The 17,882-nt window shown below is 40.3% G+C and overlaps 1 protein-coding gene across 4 annotated transcripts in view; it reads left to right on the forward strand.

Annotated features, from left to right (window-relative positions):
• The window catches only part of ddx6 (DEAD (Asp-Glu-Ala-Asp) box helicase 6), a 127,708-nt gene that overhangs the window by 63,154 nt on the left and 46,672 nt on the right, over positions 1–17,882 (forward strand). For all 4 annotated transcript variants that reach the window (XM_060923537.1, XM_060923539.1, XM_060923536.1 and 1 more), the window contains 3 exons: positions 8,424–8,553; positions 8,662–8,808; positions 8,940–9,034. In XM_060923537.1, coding sequence (XP_060779520.1) covers positions 8,424–8,553; positions 8,662–8,808; positions 8,940–9,034 — 372 coding nt within the window. The remainder of the gene's footprint in view (positions 1–8,423; positions 8,554–8,661; positions 8,809–8,939; positions 9,035–17,882) is intronic.

Here is a 17,882-nt window from a genome sequence, read left to right on the forward strand (position 1 = left end):
CAGAGATGCTTATTGAATTCTTGGATTGCAGAGCACTTAAAGGGTACCTGGAGTGAAAAATAAACATGGGCTAGAAATGTTACATATTTTGCACAAATGAATTTTGACTCCTGATGGGGCGATGTAGCAGGATATGCACAACATTGCTGAAAAATGGCAGCGTGCAAAGCCTATGGTTGCAAAAATAAACCTGATACAGAAGTGTTTTTTGTGTTCCATTGCTGAAAACTAAACATGCTAAACAGTGGCTACGCAACTTGAACAGGTCACGCTTTTAGAAACGCACTCCTATGGTGGAAATTCTGTTTGTGAGGACCATTGAGTATGATTGCTTTGAAAGGAATCTACAGACCGAGCTCTTGGGCTACGAAAGTCATGTTAGACTCAAAGCTCATGCTGTGCTTACAATATTCCAATGCCATCTATGGAAAAAGATTCAGGCCATGCGAGTAGATTAGCAAAAGAAAAAAAGCAAAACCCCTGTTTTGATTCAATGTCAAGTTAATATAATAAATTAGGCACTGCCTGAAAGTGGTACTCCTGATGAGTGTAAAATGTAATCCCACATTACTTTTTAAAAAGCAAATTAAAAATAAGACTTCATTGTCTGGTGGTCAAGTGTTTGAGAAAGATTGCCTTGCACTTACGATTGGGTACCCTCTGGTCACAAAAGGCATGAAAAATCAGGTTGATGTATTACCATGTGGAGCAAAGCTCCATACTTGCAGAGAGCTCAGTTATAAGTTTGCACTTGGCTTCGGGCTGTCAGACCGTGCATATAAACTATTCTGGCATGTTGCATGTATTCACACACCTAATCAGAGATTGATATTAACTTATTAATCCATTTGTGCAGTTGGACAGCAAGATTTTTCACTTGTCCTGACCATAATCTCTTTATTACTGTATATTTACTGGTTAAATAAAAGGAAAGTGATAGTTTATCAAAAAGGAGGTATAGTTATGATTATGCTTTAATTTTTTTGGGGGGGGGTAAATCACACCTGCTAAAAAAAAATGCACTTCCTGCACTTGGAGCTGACTACTGCTGCATACCTGACAGAATACTTGCAAAGTTTGTGAAAACATTGTCCTTATAGCACGTGCTGATTGTGCACAAATCAGCATCAGGTGTTTCCCATAATGACTGCGTCCCAAGCGTGTGTCCAACACCTGCCGAAGGATCCCGGATGTAAATGTGCACTTTATGTATACTTTTTTTTTTTGGGGGGGGGGAGAATTCTTACCTTTGTGGAAATGAAGTGAGCCTACAAGTGGGTTTTTGGTAAATTTAAAAAAAAAAAACCCTTGTTTTGTCCAAAATGATTTGCATATCCCAAAATGAAGCAAAACCTTTCCATACTGACCAATAACTATGCTGAAGGAATTACTACAAGCATGCCCCCAATCATGGCGGTGTAGTCACTGTTGCTATGGGGTCATGTGACACTGCAAAGCCTCTATTTGATAGCTATTTCTCAGATTTTGATGAATTGTCTATAATTAGATATTACAATGTAGTTATTTTTTTGCACATGCACCTGCTGTACTCTTCTCTGGAATTTTGTAAACAATAAGGCTGGATCACTGAGGTGATTTGGACTGGTTTTGTTGGAACTGTATTGGTGTAACTCTTGAATAATTGCTATTAAATTTACCCCCCCCCCCCCCCCCCCCCCCCAAAAAAAAAAAAAAAAAAAACAATCCTAAAAGATGTGGTCCCTAAAAAATATATCATTATAAAGAGAGATCATTATTATATTGTCTGGGGTGAGCTCAAATATGTAATATTTTTGGAGTAACTTTCTCTAGTCTCTAAACCAAAATAGATGGGTCTATAGAAAATGTGATATGGAGACTACTTTTTACTATTTATGTAAACTGCTTTTTACTATTTAACTCATTTTATATTCTATTGCAACTTTTAAGCATGTCTTCAAGGAGTTTGGCCTTATCATGTAGCCTTGGCAGCAAGCAAGCTTGTATAAATCTGCACATGAGCAGATGACTGTTAAATTCACCTCAGTATGTCTTCTACAATTGTTTATTCCACCATGGGCAATGTTCAAGTCACCATTACAAACTAGTACAGTGCGCAACACCGTCATTATTTTTACCCCATGAGGCAAGGGTGCACTTTCTTGTAGTCTGAGGTGAAGTGGGGTTTTATTTTGGTTTCTTGAGGCAGTCTGCTATGATGCTTCTGGATACGCTGAACTGATGGACACTCGGTCCAGGAGAGACTACGTAAAGCCTGTCCATACAGAACACTGATTGGTCTACTTAGCAAGACAGAGCAATCAGGATGTTCTCTCTCAGGCTACATCCACACGGCAACGAGATGTTATTTAAAAATATATCGCGTCCAAATGGGCAACAATCAGTAAAATATCAGGTCCATATGGCAACGCAACGCTTGCTGAAAACGATGCAATACACATGCCACACCTCTAGGGGCGCTGTAAGACGGTCCCTTCGGAGACACCAGAACAATAGAAGAAGTAAGGACGCATGCGCATAAACTATTATGCGCGAGACTTCATAATAGCCACAAAGTCAGGAAAATCTGTTAGTAAAATTACATTATAATGACCAAATACAATGAAAAGTATTTTTCCAGTCTCACCTGTGAAAGGTAATCCCATGTGATCTCGTTTGGACAGCAAACCTGTTGGTAAAGTTAAACGCAGCTAATCTTTATTCTCCGCTTTGACCTCTCCAAAATGGCGGCGAGGATGACACATGATTCTACGCAGAAGGCGGCATCTTTAATGGTCCGGAATAAATTGAATGATGCACGTTGATGGATTAATTTGCTGTTTCTCACCTGTGAAAGGTAATCCCATATGATCTCGTTTGGATGGTAAACCTGTTGGTACAGTTAAACGCAGCTAATCTTTATTCTCCGCTTTGACATCTCCAATATGGCGGCGAGGATGACATATGATTCTACGCGGAAGGCGGCATCTTTAATGGTCCGGAATAAATTGAATGATGCACGTTGATGGATTAATTTGCTGTTTCTCACCTGTGAAAGGTAATCCCATATGATCTCGTTTGGATGGTAAACCTGTTGGTACAGTTAAACGCAGCTAATCTTTATTCTCCGCTTTGACATCTCCAATATGGCGGCGAGGATGACATATGATTCTACGCGGAAGGCAGCGTCTTTAATGGTCCGGAATAAATTGGATTAATTTGCTCCTCTACGCCCTTTTTGAGGAATGTATTGTCGGACTTAAATCAACATCTGAAGAGGTGAGATCGCTCCTTTTTTCCCCTATTTTTGCTGGCGGGATTGCACCATTACACAAATATTCACAGTGAAAATATTTTGTAAGCGCGTTTCATGAACCAAGTTATAGGATTTGTTGACAACTCGCATCGCAATGAGAAGATCATTGGCACTACTGGTGTTAAGAATCAGACCATTTCATAAATGAATATTTTGCTGTAGAGCTGCAGTGTTTGTACAATTGCATGTTTTTGCTTCACTATTACTGTCACTATTCTGCTTCTTGCATTACTACTGTGAACTAACACTGAACATAATAATATCCAAGCTCGTGTTTCACTCTCACTAGTGCTCTGTAAGGCCTTTTTCCTGGTGATATTCGTTACACTTCTACCTGGCGTGAAGCACTCAGTCATGTAGTTGTGACGTCATCGTAAACAAATCCGTTCTACTCATCCAGACGACTTCACAACGGCAACGTTGCCAGATCTTTCCACTCTGGAACCCGTTCTCAAAAAGATTGCGTTTTGGGCACCCAAAACGCCGGTGCTGTGTGGACGCCAGGCCTAAACGATAAGCAATTGTATCGGAGTCACCTGAATCCGTTGCCGTGTGGACAGGGCCTCACTGGTTGTGGAAACTCTCCCAAGCATGAATAATTCAGAGTCTAATAAGTCTAACTGTTCTGCAAATCAGCAAACAAAAGCTGAATCAGTCTGCCAAGTGATCTGACTCCAGAAGTGCAAAGCATTCATTACAATACACATTATGACTTACCAAGTATAATGAATTCTGATTGGTTCACATATCTTGCCATAAGACTTTTTCTACCAATATTTTCTATTGGGCCATATGAACCCTCTAAGTCTCAAGTTGGTTCCCATCAATATTTCCAATGTGGTGCAGGTAACCCCCACCCCCTTTTTTATTTTATTCATTTTTTTTTTTAAATAAGATACATTCAGGTATCTCTCTACCAACATTTTAAAGGCCACACTGGGGTAACAAAAAAAACCAACACTGTAAACAAGACTTTATTCTGATTTTATGCATGATTGGAAGTTCTGTAACAATTTTAACCAATCTGTAATTTCTTTTTAAGTAGAATCAATTTAATTTACTCTTTACTGAAAATCAGCATGATTGGCTCTCTGAATCAAAATACAATCAACATATCACTGTGTGTGGTTACATATGCATAAAATCACCATGCTCTTGCATGCACTCACTCGCTCATTCTAGATTCTCGGATATTATATCTAATTTGCAGGTGTCGGGGCGCTGCTTTCAATGTGAGAGACCCCTGGAACTTCTGGAAGAGTTGGGAATAATTGTCCTGTTGGACAAGTAGATGTAGATTTGACTTGTCCAGACCAAACAGTTACTTGTTCTGGACAGTTGGGCGATCGTTAATGTCAAGCCCTGGTAATAAATAAATAGGCTTTATCGCTAGTATGTACACGGGCATGTATTCTGTATACAATCTGCTGCTTACAGATTTGAGCTCTCCTTCTGGCGTTGGCCCTCTCACATGCCTGGCTATCATAGCCTGCACATAGGCCACTTCCAGTGCAGGCTTGTGTGCGACATGCGTTTCTAGACCGGGTTTATCCATGAACCCATTCAATGATTGCCTGTATTGTATCGCATAAAATTTGTTCTTTGACGCACACAATGCCAGTTTTCTGCTTGGCACACTTTCCACATTGGCATCAGATAACTGCCAAACGTTTTGACCTGACTTTGCACTTGCAAAGCAGGACTGACTTCATAATCTGATTTGCTGATGAAATAATTTCCCAGATGGGGATAGTCCTTTTGTCTGAGGTTCAAATGGATCCAGTTTCTCCACTATCCATGCTGACTTGGTGATAACCTTTTCATCTAACTAAACCCAGGCTAACAAGGAGGTTTACATCGGCTACATTGAATGTCTGGTACCTGGCAATCAACGGCTTGACCTCACATCCTGGGCACCATATTGATTTTCCCATGCACAATAAAGCTTGACGTACTTTTGGACTTTACTTATTTAGCACTTAAAGCTGCTTATCCATCAGGTGGCTGAAGTTTTGATTTGGGGGTGAAGATGATGCTGGAGGAGGGTGGTCACCTGCAGGACCCCTCCCCACGGCTCCGATTAGAGCATTTCAACCTGAACAAATGGTTAAAGGAGTCATACAGTGGGGCAAAAAAGTAGTCAGTCACCAATTGTGCAAGTTCTCCCACTTAAAAAGATGAGAGGCCTGTAATTTTCATCATAGGTATACCTCAACTATGAGAGACAAAATGAGGAAAAAAAATCCAGGAAATCTCATTGTCTGTCTGATTTTTAAATAATTTATTTGCAAATTATGGTGGAAAATAAGTATTTGGTCAATAACAAAAGTTCATCTCAATACTTTGTTATATACCCTTTGTTGGCAATGACAGAGGTCAAACGTTTTCTGTAAGTCTTCAAGGTTTTCACACACTGTTGCTGGTATCTTGGCCCATTCCTCCATGCAGATCTCCTCTAGAGCAGTGATGTTTTGGGGCTGTCGCTGGGCAACACGGACTTTCAACTCCCTCCAAAGATTTTCTATGGGGTTGAGATCTGGAGACTGGCGAGGCCACTCCAGGACTTTGAAATGCTTCTTATGAAGCCACTCCTTCGTTGCCCGGGCAGTGTGTTTGGGATCATTGTCATGCTGAAAGACCCAGCCACGTTTCATCTTCAATGCCCTTGCTGATGGAAGGAGGTTTTCACTCAATCTCACGATACATGGCCCCATTCATTCTTTCCTTTACACGGATCAGTCGTCCTGGTCCCTTTGCAGAAAAACAGCCCCAAAGCATGATGTTTCCACCCCCATGCTTCACAGTAGGTATGGTGTGTGTTTGGATGCAACTCAGCATTCCTTCTCCTCCAAACACAAGTTGAGTTTTTACCAAAAAGTTCTATTTTGGTTTCATCTGACCATATGACATTCTCCCAATCCGCTTCTGGATCATCCAAATGCTCTCTAGCAAACTTCAGACAGGCCTGGACATGTACTGGCTTAAGCAGGGGGACACGTCTGGCACTGCAGGATTTGAGTCCCTGTGTGTAGTGTGTTACTGATGGTAGCCTTTGTTACTTTGGTCCCAGCTTTCTGCAGGTCATTCACTAGGTCCCGCTGTGTGGCTCTGGGATTTTTGCTCACCGTTCTTGTGATCATTTTGACCCCACGGGGTGAGATCTTGCGTGGAGCCCCAGATCGAGGGAGATTATCAGTGGTCTTGTATGTCTTCCATTTTCTAATAATTGCTCCCACAGTTGATTTCTTCACACCAAGCTGCTTACCTATTGCAGATTCAGTCTTCCCAGCCTGTTGCAGGTCTACAATTTTGTTTCTGGTGTCCTTTGACAGCTCTTTGGTCTTGGCCATAGTGGAGTTTGGAGTGTGACAGGTTGTGGACAGGTATCTTTTTATACGAGTTCAAACAGGTGCCATTAATACAGGTAACAAGTGGAGGACAGAGGAGCTTAAAGAAGTTGTTACAGGTCTGTGAGAGCCAGAAATCTTGCTTGTTTGTAGGTGACCAAATACTTATTTTATGAGGAATTTACCAATTCATTAAAAATCCTACAATGTGATTTCCTGGATTCTTTCCCCCCATTCTGTCTCTCATAGTTGAAGTGTACCTATGATGAAAATTACAGGCTCCTCTCATCTTTTTAAGTGGGAGAACTTGCACAGTTGGTGGCTGACTAAATACTTTTTGCCCCACTGTATATTGAAGTCTTCACATTTATTTTAGAACAATAATCGGAACGATTTTACAATAGAACTGCATCCCCCCCTTATTTTATTTGTCTTTAAAAAAAACCTTTGGGTGGGTGGGATATGGCAGCGTTCTGGGTGGGGGGAGCAGCAGCAGCGCCGCGTGCCGTAGGGGGAACAATGGGGGGGGAAATAAGATTCATCAGGAAAAGATGTCTTGTTGCCCTGCTCTGAAGTCAGACAACATGGGCTATAGAGGACTTTCACATGTCATCACAACTGTGGATTTGTTTATGCGGCCATATTGCCTGGCAAGCTTTGTGTTTGACAGCGACTGGCACAAGTGTACATGAGCGATTTGTAAATCAAATTCAGTATGGTGACAAACTTGGAAACTACATCTAAAAGAACCATCCCAGAGACCTGCTGTGCTTTTGGATGTAATAATGGACATGGAGATGAGCCTGGTTTAACTTTTCACTGCTTCCTGGCGAACCCAGAAAGATGTGAAAAATAGCGAGCTGCAATTAAATGAGCAGATTGGATGATGAAGCATTCCTGTGCGTAGAACCTTTTTATATCAGGTTAGTGTGAAAGCTCTGTGCAGTGTTAATGTGTTTGGATGTGGGCTTTGGATGTCATACATTTTATTAGACCTAATGCTTGGCTAGACTAGCAGCATGTTTATGTACTGATAATGTAGACTAGGCTAAACACCATAAAATGTTCTAGATCTAGGCCCTGGCTTGTGTATTACTATTAGAAGTCCCTGTTTGAGCTTACCTTTGTCGTAAGGTATTTTTCTTGATCAGAAATTTCCCATAACATTCTGGCATGCATGAAACCTGCCTTGAAATATCAGTAGGCAGCTATACTTTTTGTAAGTCTTTAGCATCTCCAGTGTATTTAGAAGTCCCAAATACTAAATAGTTCAGGATGTTGTCCCCCAAATCCGGTAGCTAGTTTGCTGTACACTTGGTGGAATGCACATTTGTGGGTAAATTTAAGAAGCAGCCTTTTATTTTTGTCACGTGTCCATTTAAGGACAATTTTTCCTCTGCATTTAATCCATCTGAAGCGGTGAACATGCACGCATGATAGAGACGTCATGAAAGATACGTATACACTGAGGGAGAGAGCAGTGTGCAGAATGAATCAATCAATAAATGCATTGATGGGCAAATTATATGGATCTGTGATACCTGCAGGTTTCAGCTTTTCAATGCAACACGATCTGCTGGTATAAATTGAGATTTCAGACAACTGAAGTCAGTACGTTTTCAGTAACTGTGGCAGTTTCCTTGTTTGACTGGTAATATGGCAGACACTGTGCGAAAAACAATGTGACATCAGTGAAAGTCCTCAAAGGTTCATATAAGACTACAGAATGCTCAAAGAAACCTGATTGATGCCCACCTGACTAATTTGTCTTTTCCCTGTAGGAGGAGAGCATTCCTATCGCTTTGTCTGGGAGGGACATTCTGGCTCGAGCCAAGAATGGTACAGGAAAGAGTGGTGCCTACCTCATTCCTTTACTTGAACGTATTGATCTTAAGAAAGACTGCATACAAGGTAAAAGAGCCTGCTTACTATCATTCTATACCTGCTTGTTTAACTGGCTGTTTGATTCATCTTTAATGGACACCCCCCCCCCCCCCCCCCCCCCCCAAAAAAAAAAAGCACTGGTTATTGTCCCAACCAGAGAACTGGCTCTCCAGGTGAGCCAGATCTGCATCCAGGTCAGCAAACACATGGGTGGGGTTAAGGTCATGGCAACCACAGGTGGAACCAACCTCCGTGATGACATTATGCGGCTTGATGATACAGGTATGTCTTTTTTTTTTTTTTTTTTTTTTTTTTTAAATCTATGGGCCTTTTTGGGCTTCATTAGTAAAGGGCATGACTTTCAAGAAGTCTCCTGCATCTAACCTGGTCATTTTTCTTTCCTGCCCCCCCAGTGCATGTTGTTATTGCCACTCCTGGAAGAGTGTTGGATCTCATCAAAAAAGGAGTAGCCAAAGTTGGCCAGGTGCAGATGATTGTGTTGGATGAAGTAAGTATTAGAGAGAGAATCCTCAACAGGATGGGTGTGGGTTTTTTAAAAATAAGCTAGCCATTATCTTGTTTTAACTGCATGTCAAAAATGCAAGATGTACAATAATCAAGTATGATTTAGTTAAATAGGCTATTTTATTGGGTATGGTAAATGATTAAATGAAAATACTGACATTTTCTGTCATGCACACAAGACTGACATCAATATTCATTATGCAGGCTACTGATTTGGGGTGGAAAACAATAGCATCACTCCAATGTTATAACACTAGTAATCAAATGTGAAATTTCAGGATCCTATCACCACAGACACTACTGGTCAAAAGTTTGGACACCTAATTAAGTTTTTTCTTTCATTTGCATTTTCAGCATCGTAGAATGATGCTGACTGCATCCAACGTGCATGCAATGAGGCAGTATGCAAAAGTGTAAACAAAGCAAAATTTTTTTTTTTACTTTTTAGGTTCTTCAATGTACACTGTAACCATTCTATAAGGCATGCTTTTACTACGATCTTTTGCATATAATGAACAAGTTCGTGTCCCCTGCTTTTAGTAGCGGTGATGGCCATTTTTAAATCTAGTTGTGATCAAGGAGTGTGGCATATCAAGAGTGTGAGGTTCTGAATTCAAAACTGGTTTCATTTTCCCCCTAGGTTAAATAGAACAGAAGTTACAGCTGTTTGAGACTTGAATTTTTTTTAATTAATATTTTTTCCCCTCAGCCTTATTTGGCTGCTTTGAGCAATATACATCTATCTTGAGAAAGTAAACCACCTTCAGGAGCAATTCTTGTGCCCAGAACATCAATTGCTCAGTCTAAACATTTTTTGCTCCAGTATTTTTCATTTATTTTGAAATTTAATTGCGTTATTTGCACAGTGAGATGGTGTTAACTACTCCAATTTCAACGACTGAGCAATGGCATGACCAGAATTGTTGATTGTAGGTACTTTGCTGGCCATTGTACCGAATTGTTCAATCCCAACTGAAGATCATGAAAGATGATAGCAATCTACATAGATTTCTATTAAAGTATTAAATTGGTCCTTTCTGACTGTGTTCTTTTCTCTACATCTTGTCTAATTGGCATGCAAATGTCCTTTATTGCATGTGATGGCACAACAAGGCAAAAGGTGGCAGCACAGTTCCACACTTGTTACTTTTCAGAGGGTGGTGCTCAAAAGTGCTTTGTATTATACGTTTCTAATCAAATGCAACTTCAAAACAATATTAGCATCCCTGAGCCTTTTTTTTTTTTCTCCCTCTCCTTCAGAATCCAATATTTTTGTTTTCCATCCAAGGATCCACATCTATTGACTAACCTAGAACTTCAGATATCTCTAGCCAGCTTCTGGTTTGACTGAAATTACTGTGAAAAGGCCCACCGGGGTCATGACTGTTCCCGACCTCTGGTATCGATTTTGGCCAGTGTCGACCAATAGAAAGCGAGCTAGAGTCTAACGGCACAGGGTGGCACATCAGCTTTTGACCAAAATCCAACGTTGCTGCGCCCAGTGGTTTCACAGTCAACGTTCAGAAAAAAAAATCGCCATGTCATGAGTAATCAGTATTGTGCAAATGAGTGCATATTCTGAAAATTCAGGTTTTTTCCAATGGAATGCCCAACTCTTGTGAAACTGAACATACTTTGTTGGTACATAGTGATCGAAGATTTGCATTTTACCATGTAAACAGAGGAGCTGCTTGCATGGCAAGCACTGCTGGCGTTACTACTTTTAGTGACTGACTCTTAAATAAACAAAAAAAAAAAACTGAGCAAGGTGTTCCTCTTCTCACCAGAGATGAACAATGTGTGATCAAGTCCGCAGTCAGCAATAAGGGTTGTTATAAAACAAGGGCTGAATGAGCCTTGCTTTGGTGTTGATTACCAACAATTATTGAGAACGGTGATTAAAGGATCGATAAAAGGATGAAACGACTGCTGACAGCAGTGATTTTGCAACACAATCTACTGAATGGTGAATTTCAAAAATACCGTCAGTGGGTGAATGTTGACAAGGATACACCGGTAACATGGGGGGGTTGCGGCAACACTAGCCTGGGATACTTACCTTGACATGATTGCTTTTGATCCGTTGGACACAAGTTGGCATTCTGTGCTCAAGTTGCCATGGTAAAGCCCCTCGGTATCCTTAGTGTCTGAGTGAAAGATGTGCGATTTGATCTGTTTGGAAATGTTGCAAATAACTGTTATAACTGCATTTGTTTGCATCTGCTGCTTTTATTTACCAATCACTGTGGCTGGTAGGTTGTGAATTATTCCGCCACTACAGAATCATCTACATTTGGCAGGTGTTCATTTTCAACCCTGACACCATGCATGTTCACCCCAATGTTTATGGCCCATGCAATGTGTGGGGGACAAATAACTACAGTTTCAAATAGATCCTTTTCATTAGGGTGGTCCCAGGACTGTTTTGGGTGGCTTTTTTTTTTTAAATTCTACAGTGATCACTCAGGCCTTAATGTTAATTTTTGATACCTTTTTGCCCTGGCCTCATTTTTTTTTTGCCCCCCTTGAATTTCTTTTTGCCCTAAAATTTTGCAGTATTTCAGCAAGTTCTCAAGTACACGGTTCAAGGCAATACTGATGTTTTCTAGGGGTATAATTGAGTTAGACAAAAGTACATTTTAAAAATATTTTTTAAAAAACATTTATTTCTGCAACAAAACAAGTCCTGAAAACATGAAACAAATCAATGTATGTAAGACTTGCGTACTGTACAAGTACGCATGTCTTTTTAGATAGAGTTTAGGACACAACACACTGTTTTGCCAGTAACAATGACTAGCAATATTGCAAAGATGAATTACAAAACTAGAAACATTATAAAACAGGAGTCTGTAGTCTTATTCAGTTTGCCATTGCATTCAGGAGGAAATTAAACAACCTGTCCTGATCTACATCAGCTTCCTGTGCAGCCTCTGCAAATTGAGTGCTGTTCATGCTGTCTCTCCGTCCACCATAGGTAGACTGCCCTCATGTTGTATGCATCAAGATCTGGGCCCTGGAGAGCAGGGTTTCTCAACTTTTTCTGCTTTAAGGCCCACCTATTCATACTTGTACCAAGTTGGGGCTCATTAAAGATCCCCAATTATTTTGGCTCATCTGTTCTATTAGAATCTAATCTATTTTAAAGTGTATTAATGGGATGCAACATCACTCCCTGTTACAGATGGAAATTTTAAATACAATAAATTTTTAGATTGTAGGTATTTGTATTTAAAACTGTATGGATATGCTAGAAGTCAAACTATGCATGTAAGGCATTCTCAATCAAAAGGGATTAATGATCCAAAGCAGGAGTCTGATCGATTAACACAGGAACTTTGCCATGTTTGTATACAGCAAACAAGCAGGTAATTAAAACCAAGTACATTCAAAAGAAGTGGCTATAGAAACCACTCAATGGGATTAGATCCATACACACTTAGGATTTTTCCTATGGAAAAATTTACCACCTAAATTTGACATTAGTAGAAGAAAATTTCATCATATTGTAGCCATAATTAAGTTATGCATGCTATTAATTAATTTGATGTGAAAATAACAGAAGCAACAGATTTTAATTTTTTTTTTAAAGATTGTATATTTTTAGTCTCTTGTATTTGTAGTTATTTTTATCTGTACATGCATGACCCCACCAGCTCTGCTGATCAACTTTGTTTAAATGAAGTTATTCATTCACGGAGTTGGAAAATTATCCATCTGTTGAGTTGATGATGATGCCCGTTATTGTCACTCGTCACATGTACCAGCGAAATTAGCTGTCAACCTGTCCGTACATACACAGCATACAATTGACATAGGGTAGACAGGACAGGAAGACAGGGATAAAGATGAAAAGGAAACACAACATGAGGAGAGATGAGGGAAACCCCCCCCCCCCCCCCACTATGCTCCTGTCAGGAATACAGTGTGGGAACATTTAAAAAACCTTTGCACATAAGCACACAACAACACAAGTACACTTTAAACACGGGACTTGGGGGGGGGGGGGGAGGGGGGAATCAGGGGTAAGGGGGGGAGGGGAGGAGGTAATCCAGCGCAAGCAAGCAGCCGGCCGCTCCTGCGGCCGTGAAGGCGCTGGTCACAAACCCGCTTGTCACACTGGGGGTAAAAATGGCGACCGCGGAGAGTTGGAGAAGGAATGCAAGAGTGTCTCCTGGCAGTGGCCGGGGGAAATGTTGCCTCAACAACGGCCTGAACCAAGGCCGGTGCTGTGTCATGGTGCCGAATGTCGATAAGATATGAATTGTTTGGTCTTTCCAGATGCAGTCTTTGCACGTCCACACCGCTTGTCCATATCTGTCCATTCTATTCAGGGATGCAAACGGCGCGCCTTTTGGCGGATGCCGCCTTTTTCACAGCTGAATCGTGCAGATCCGATTTTTTTTTTTGGGGGGGGGGGGCATTGGAGTGTCTGAATAATTTCATCAAAGTAAATTCTGTATTAAAATTACTTTTAATACAGTATGAGAAAAAAACAGTAAATCAGTAAGCTGCGCAGTATGCAGGGATGAGAGTTTTCCGCTTTTTGGCGGAATTCCGCTTTTTTTCAGTCAAAATGGACCTTTTTTATCTTGCAAATCCGTTGAGAAAATTTTAGGGGGGTAGGGTCTGGTACTATTTCCGGGAGGCCGGACTGACTCGCCGTCAGCTGACTCATATATCACAGGGTTCCCGCGGGTCCTTAAAAAGTCTTAAATACAACTTTCGGTTTTCAAGGCCTTAAAATGTCTTAAATTGCTTGGAATGACTGGACTTTTCGAAAGGGAGGTATTAAATTTAATCTTGGACCAAACGAGTGAAATGTCTCCATCCGGTTTGGGGTATTTTTTTTAACTGTAATTTTAAGTGACCAGCGTAGCTTTTGGGGGCAGGATTGGTTCTGTGCGTTCCGTAGATCAAGAGCTAACGCTAGGAGGCTACTGGAGGAAGTGTGGTGCAGTGCGGTGGTTGTGAAGAGTGAGAGATGCGCAGGTAGCTTACGCGGGCGCTAGAAAGCATTGATAATTATGGGAAGATGTCTGTTTAACAACAAGTGGTTGGGGGATGACAAATACCCCCAAAATAAGGAGAAGACTCATTTGCGATAAGCGCTGGATCGCACAAATGTTTAAAGCCGGTACTGCAGTGCTGGGGACATGGCGGACTGGGAAACTGGCTTTTCACCGAGACAAGGCGCGCGCATGTGTGTTAGAGGTCAAGCGCTCCGGAGTGAAACGCAGGGGGGTTCGTGCATGCGCACAAGAGTTAGGTGGAAAATGGGACTTATAGGACATAATACTAATAATGATTAACTTTTTTTTAACATAATTAACATTGTTTATTGTACCAAGTTTAATATAAATATATAAACAACCTTTATTTCAAAACTCAATTAAAAAGAACTACAGAAAATACAAATTCTAAATATAGTACAATATAATTTGTACAAATTTGTTTTATTACCTATCGTCTACAACAGTGTTTTTAATATAATAATATTAACAACCACTAATAATAATTAGTAGTAATAGTAATTATGGATTATTAATCATTACTACTTATGAATTAGTAATTAATAAGTACTAGGGACTATTAAATGTTATAAAATTAAGTTATTAAATTATTACAAATAATTATTAAAGTAGTAATTGGTAGAATACAAACAAATACTCATGGATTATTGATAATTTTTTTTAAATTGTGAACATTGATATAAAACTGTACTGCTAATAATAAACAGTAATACTTGTTAATGTTATCAGTTCAGTTATCAATGTTCACTATTAAAAGCAAATTATCTATAATCCATGAATAATTGTTTGTATCACTACTACTACTACTACTACTACTAATAATAATAATAATAATAATACTTTTTTAAAATAATTTGAAGAGGAGTTGGCTAAAAAGAGGGAGAGGACCAACAAGCTTTTAGCTCTTGCTAAAAAGCTCAAAATAAAGAAGCTTTCTGCACCATGAAACTGTAAATAGTTGTATATATTGTAAATAGACAAACACTTTATAGAACCAAAGGAAAAATGTATTCATAAATCATATAAACCATTATTTAATATAGCAGTGAATGTGTTACTTTAGTTTGGATTTAGAGCAGCAAATTTGAAGTATCATGTTGGTGCTCACCTGGAATGTATATGCAAAATTTATCACAAAAGGCCTATGTCAATGTTTCCTTTACATAGGTGTAGTTTATCTTTATCAAATGAAAGTTTAAGTAATGTATGTACTTGAGAGTTCTACTTTTGTATAAGTGTCAATTTTGTAAGCAAACAGGGTATGGTATTTCAACATTTGTAAAATTTTGATGATAAAATAAATGGTTTTTAGGGTAAAAAATCTCTAAAATCCATGAGCTCCTGGGGGCCTGTGGCCACCAGACCCCCGGCTAATTTTTCAGATTTTTTTCATCACAAGCCACTCTCATCCCTGAGTATATGAGAAAAAACAGTAAATCTTCTGATTTACTGTTTTTTTTTTTTTTTTTTCTCATACTGCACAGCTTACTGATTTACTGTTTTCTTCTCATACTGTATTAAAAGTAATTTTAATACAGAATTTACTTTGATGAAATTATTCAGACACTCCAACGCCCCCGCCCCCCCCCCCCCCCCCCCCCAAAAAAAAAAAAATCGGATCTGCATGATTCAGCCGTGAAAAAGGCGGCATCCGCCAAAAGGCGCACCGTTTGCATCCCTGCCAATTGATCTCCGAAAAACGTATTCCTTGCAAAGCTGAAAGCTGCTCCGAGAACCATTTTGTGGTTAAAGTTCTGAATGTCTACGGTCTGAGCGCCAACAGCTTTGCCCACCACTCCAATCATATCGGGCAGCTTTGTGGGGCTTTGAACAGCTGTCACTGTCTGATTTCCTTGATGTACCAGGGCAATGCCTAATCCAATCAGCAAAAGTCCTGTAATCATGGTTCTGAATAGGTAGATATCTTCAGTGTCCTCCACAGAGAGAATCGCCAGGCACACGACCTGCCACCGTTCCCACGTGTCCATTGTGTAACCAGCCGCAAACGTTCCGACAGGACAGACGGGTTTCCCTGAACCCAAACTTCTCGTCGAGAAAACTGTCAATTTCGTTCGGAGACCAGTTTATCAATTCCATGCTTTTTTTTTTAGTTTAGAAAGTAATGCAGGAAGAGTCGCTTCAAAAAGTACAGCAGACGAGAAGACACAAGCAGGGAAAAAAAAGGAGAGAGAGGGAGAGCAATCGGGCATTCGGGCAATGCCTGGTGTTGAGGCTAGTCACTGTACTTATGGTATACTTCATCTTGATCATCAGTGGAGAAATGGACCCAGCAACCCTTGTTGAACAAATAAAAAGGGCAAAGCAGCAGAGAGCTGACTGTGTTTATTTTACAACCCGAAAAAAATTGAAGCAACAATGGACATCTCAGATGAAGGATGGTTTATTTCCATCTCTCTGGTGCTTTTCCAGTGGCAGGTTCAGTCCCTTATGTTCTTTTGAAGGCTTGTCTCTTAACTTGTGCATAAGAGGGCCCATTCTCTATCCTGTTTAACATTCCAACTGTCTCCCATGGGGTCTCTTACCCTCTCTTCTACCTTCAGTCACTTCGACCAGTAAGTCCCTGTGTTGTAACATGTCAAATCAAGTTTATTTGTATAGCGCTTTTAACAATAAACATTGTCGCAAAGCAGCTTTACAGAATTTGAACGACTTAAAACATGAGCTAATTTTATCCCTAATCTATCCCCAATGAGCAAGCCTGTGGCGACGGTGGCAAGGAAAAACTCCCTCAGACGACATGAGGAAGAAACCTCGAGAGGAACCAGACTCAAAAGGGAACCCATCCTCATTTGGGCAACAACAGACAGCCTGACTATAATATTAACAGTTTTAACAGGTATAACCCTCAACTGTCCTCATGGGGCCGTCCTTCACAGGAGCGGTGCGATAAAACTCCGACCAGACACAGGGCACCAGGATGGATCAAGCAGGTCCGAGGGGCAGAAGAGGCCAGCATCTCAATCCCAGGATCAACATGTAACTCAGAGGGACAGATTGGGGGGGGGAGAGAGAGGGAGAGAGGGAGAAAACACAGGTTGTTAGGTATGCCCTAAAAATGACAAGTATTAAATCTGTGTGGTAGGCTCGCAGAGACGAGAGTCTTTACATCAGGCATAACACACAACAATGGCATGTTAATATGGTAAATGTATCATGACCTGCTCTGTGTGACCTAACCAGGCTTTGTCTCCAACTGATGGTACTTATAGCAGTTTTCCCCAACGTGCCACAGCACCTTCATTGTGGATATTATCTGTCCAGATGTTCATTTGTTTCCATCACCACATCTCGTAGCTCTCCAGTTAAATTAAAACAGAAAATGCAGTGAGAAGGTACATGCTAATTCTTTGTAGGTAAAGCTGGGCCACAAATCTACGTTGTCACTCAAATCGTTACAAAGAATTTGTACAGATCATAACCCCTAAAACTAATTTCCATGTATATCTATCCTTTGCTTCTTTCTGCCTTAGATTATCCAAGTAATCCGGTACGAAAGCTGGTTTTATGTATTTATTTTTAGCTGTAATTTTCTTCAAACTACCGGTGTCTATCAATATAGTTTGTCTTCAGGATGTAAACAAAGGTCGCTTATCCCCCACTTACTAATGCAAGTGTGATGCCAGTGCAAGGGGTCTGGATGTGGTATTGAGCCATCTGTAATTTACACTGTAATTAGTTTTCCTGTTTAATGACTGGCTTGACTGAAGGGCTGAAAATTTAGCTTACAAGTTAAATCTACAGTGGTGCTTAAGTTTGTGAACCCTTTAGAATTTTCTA

This window comes from Neoarius graeffei, chromosome 6 (genome assembly GCF_027579695.1).
Source record: "Neoarius graeffei isolate fNeoGra1 chromosome 6, fNeoGra1.pri, whole genome shotgun sequence".
Taxonomy (NCBI): Eukaryota; Metazoa; Chordata; class Actinopteri; order Siluriformes; family Ariidae; genus Neoarius; species Neoarius graeffei.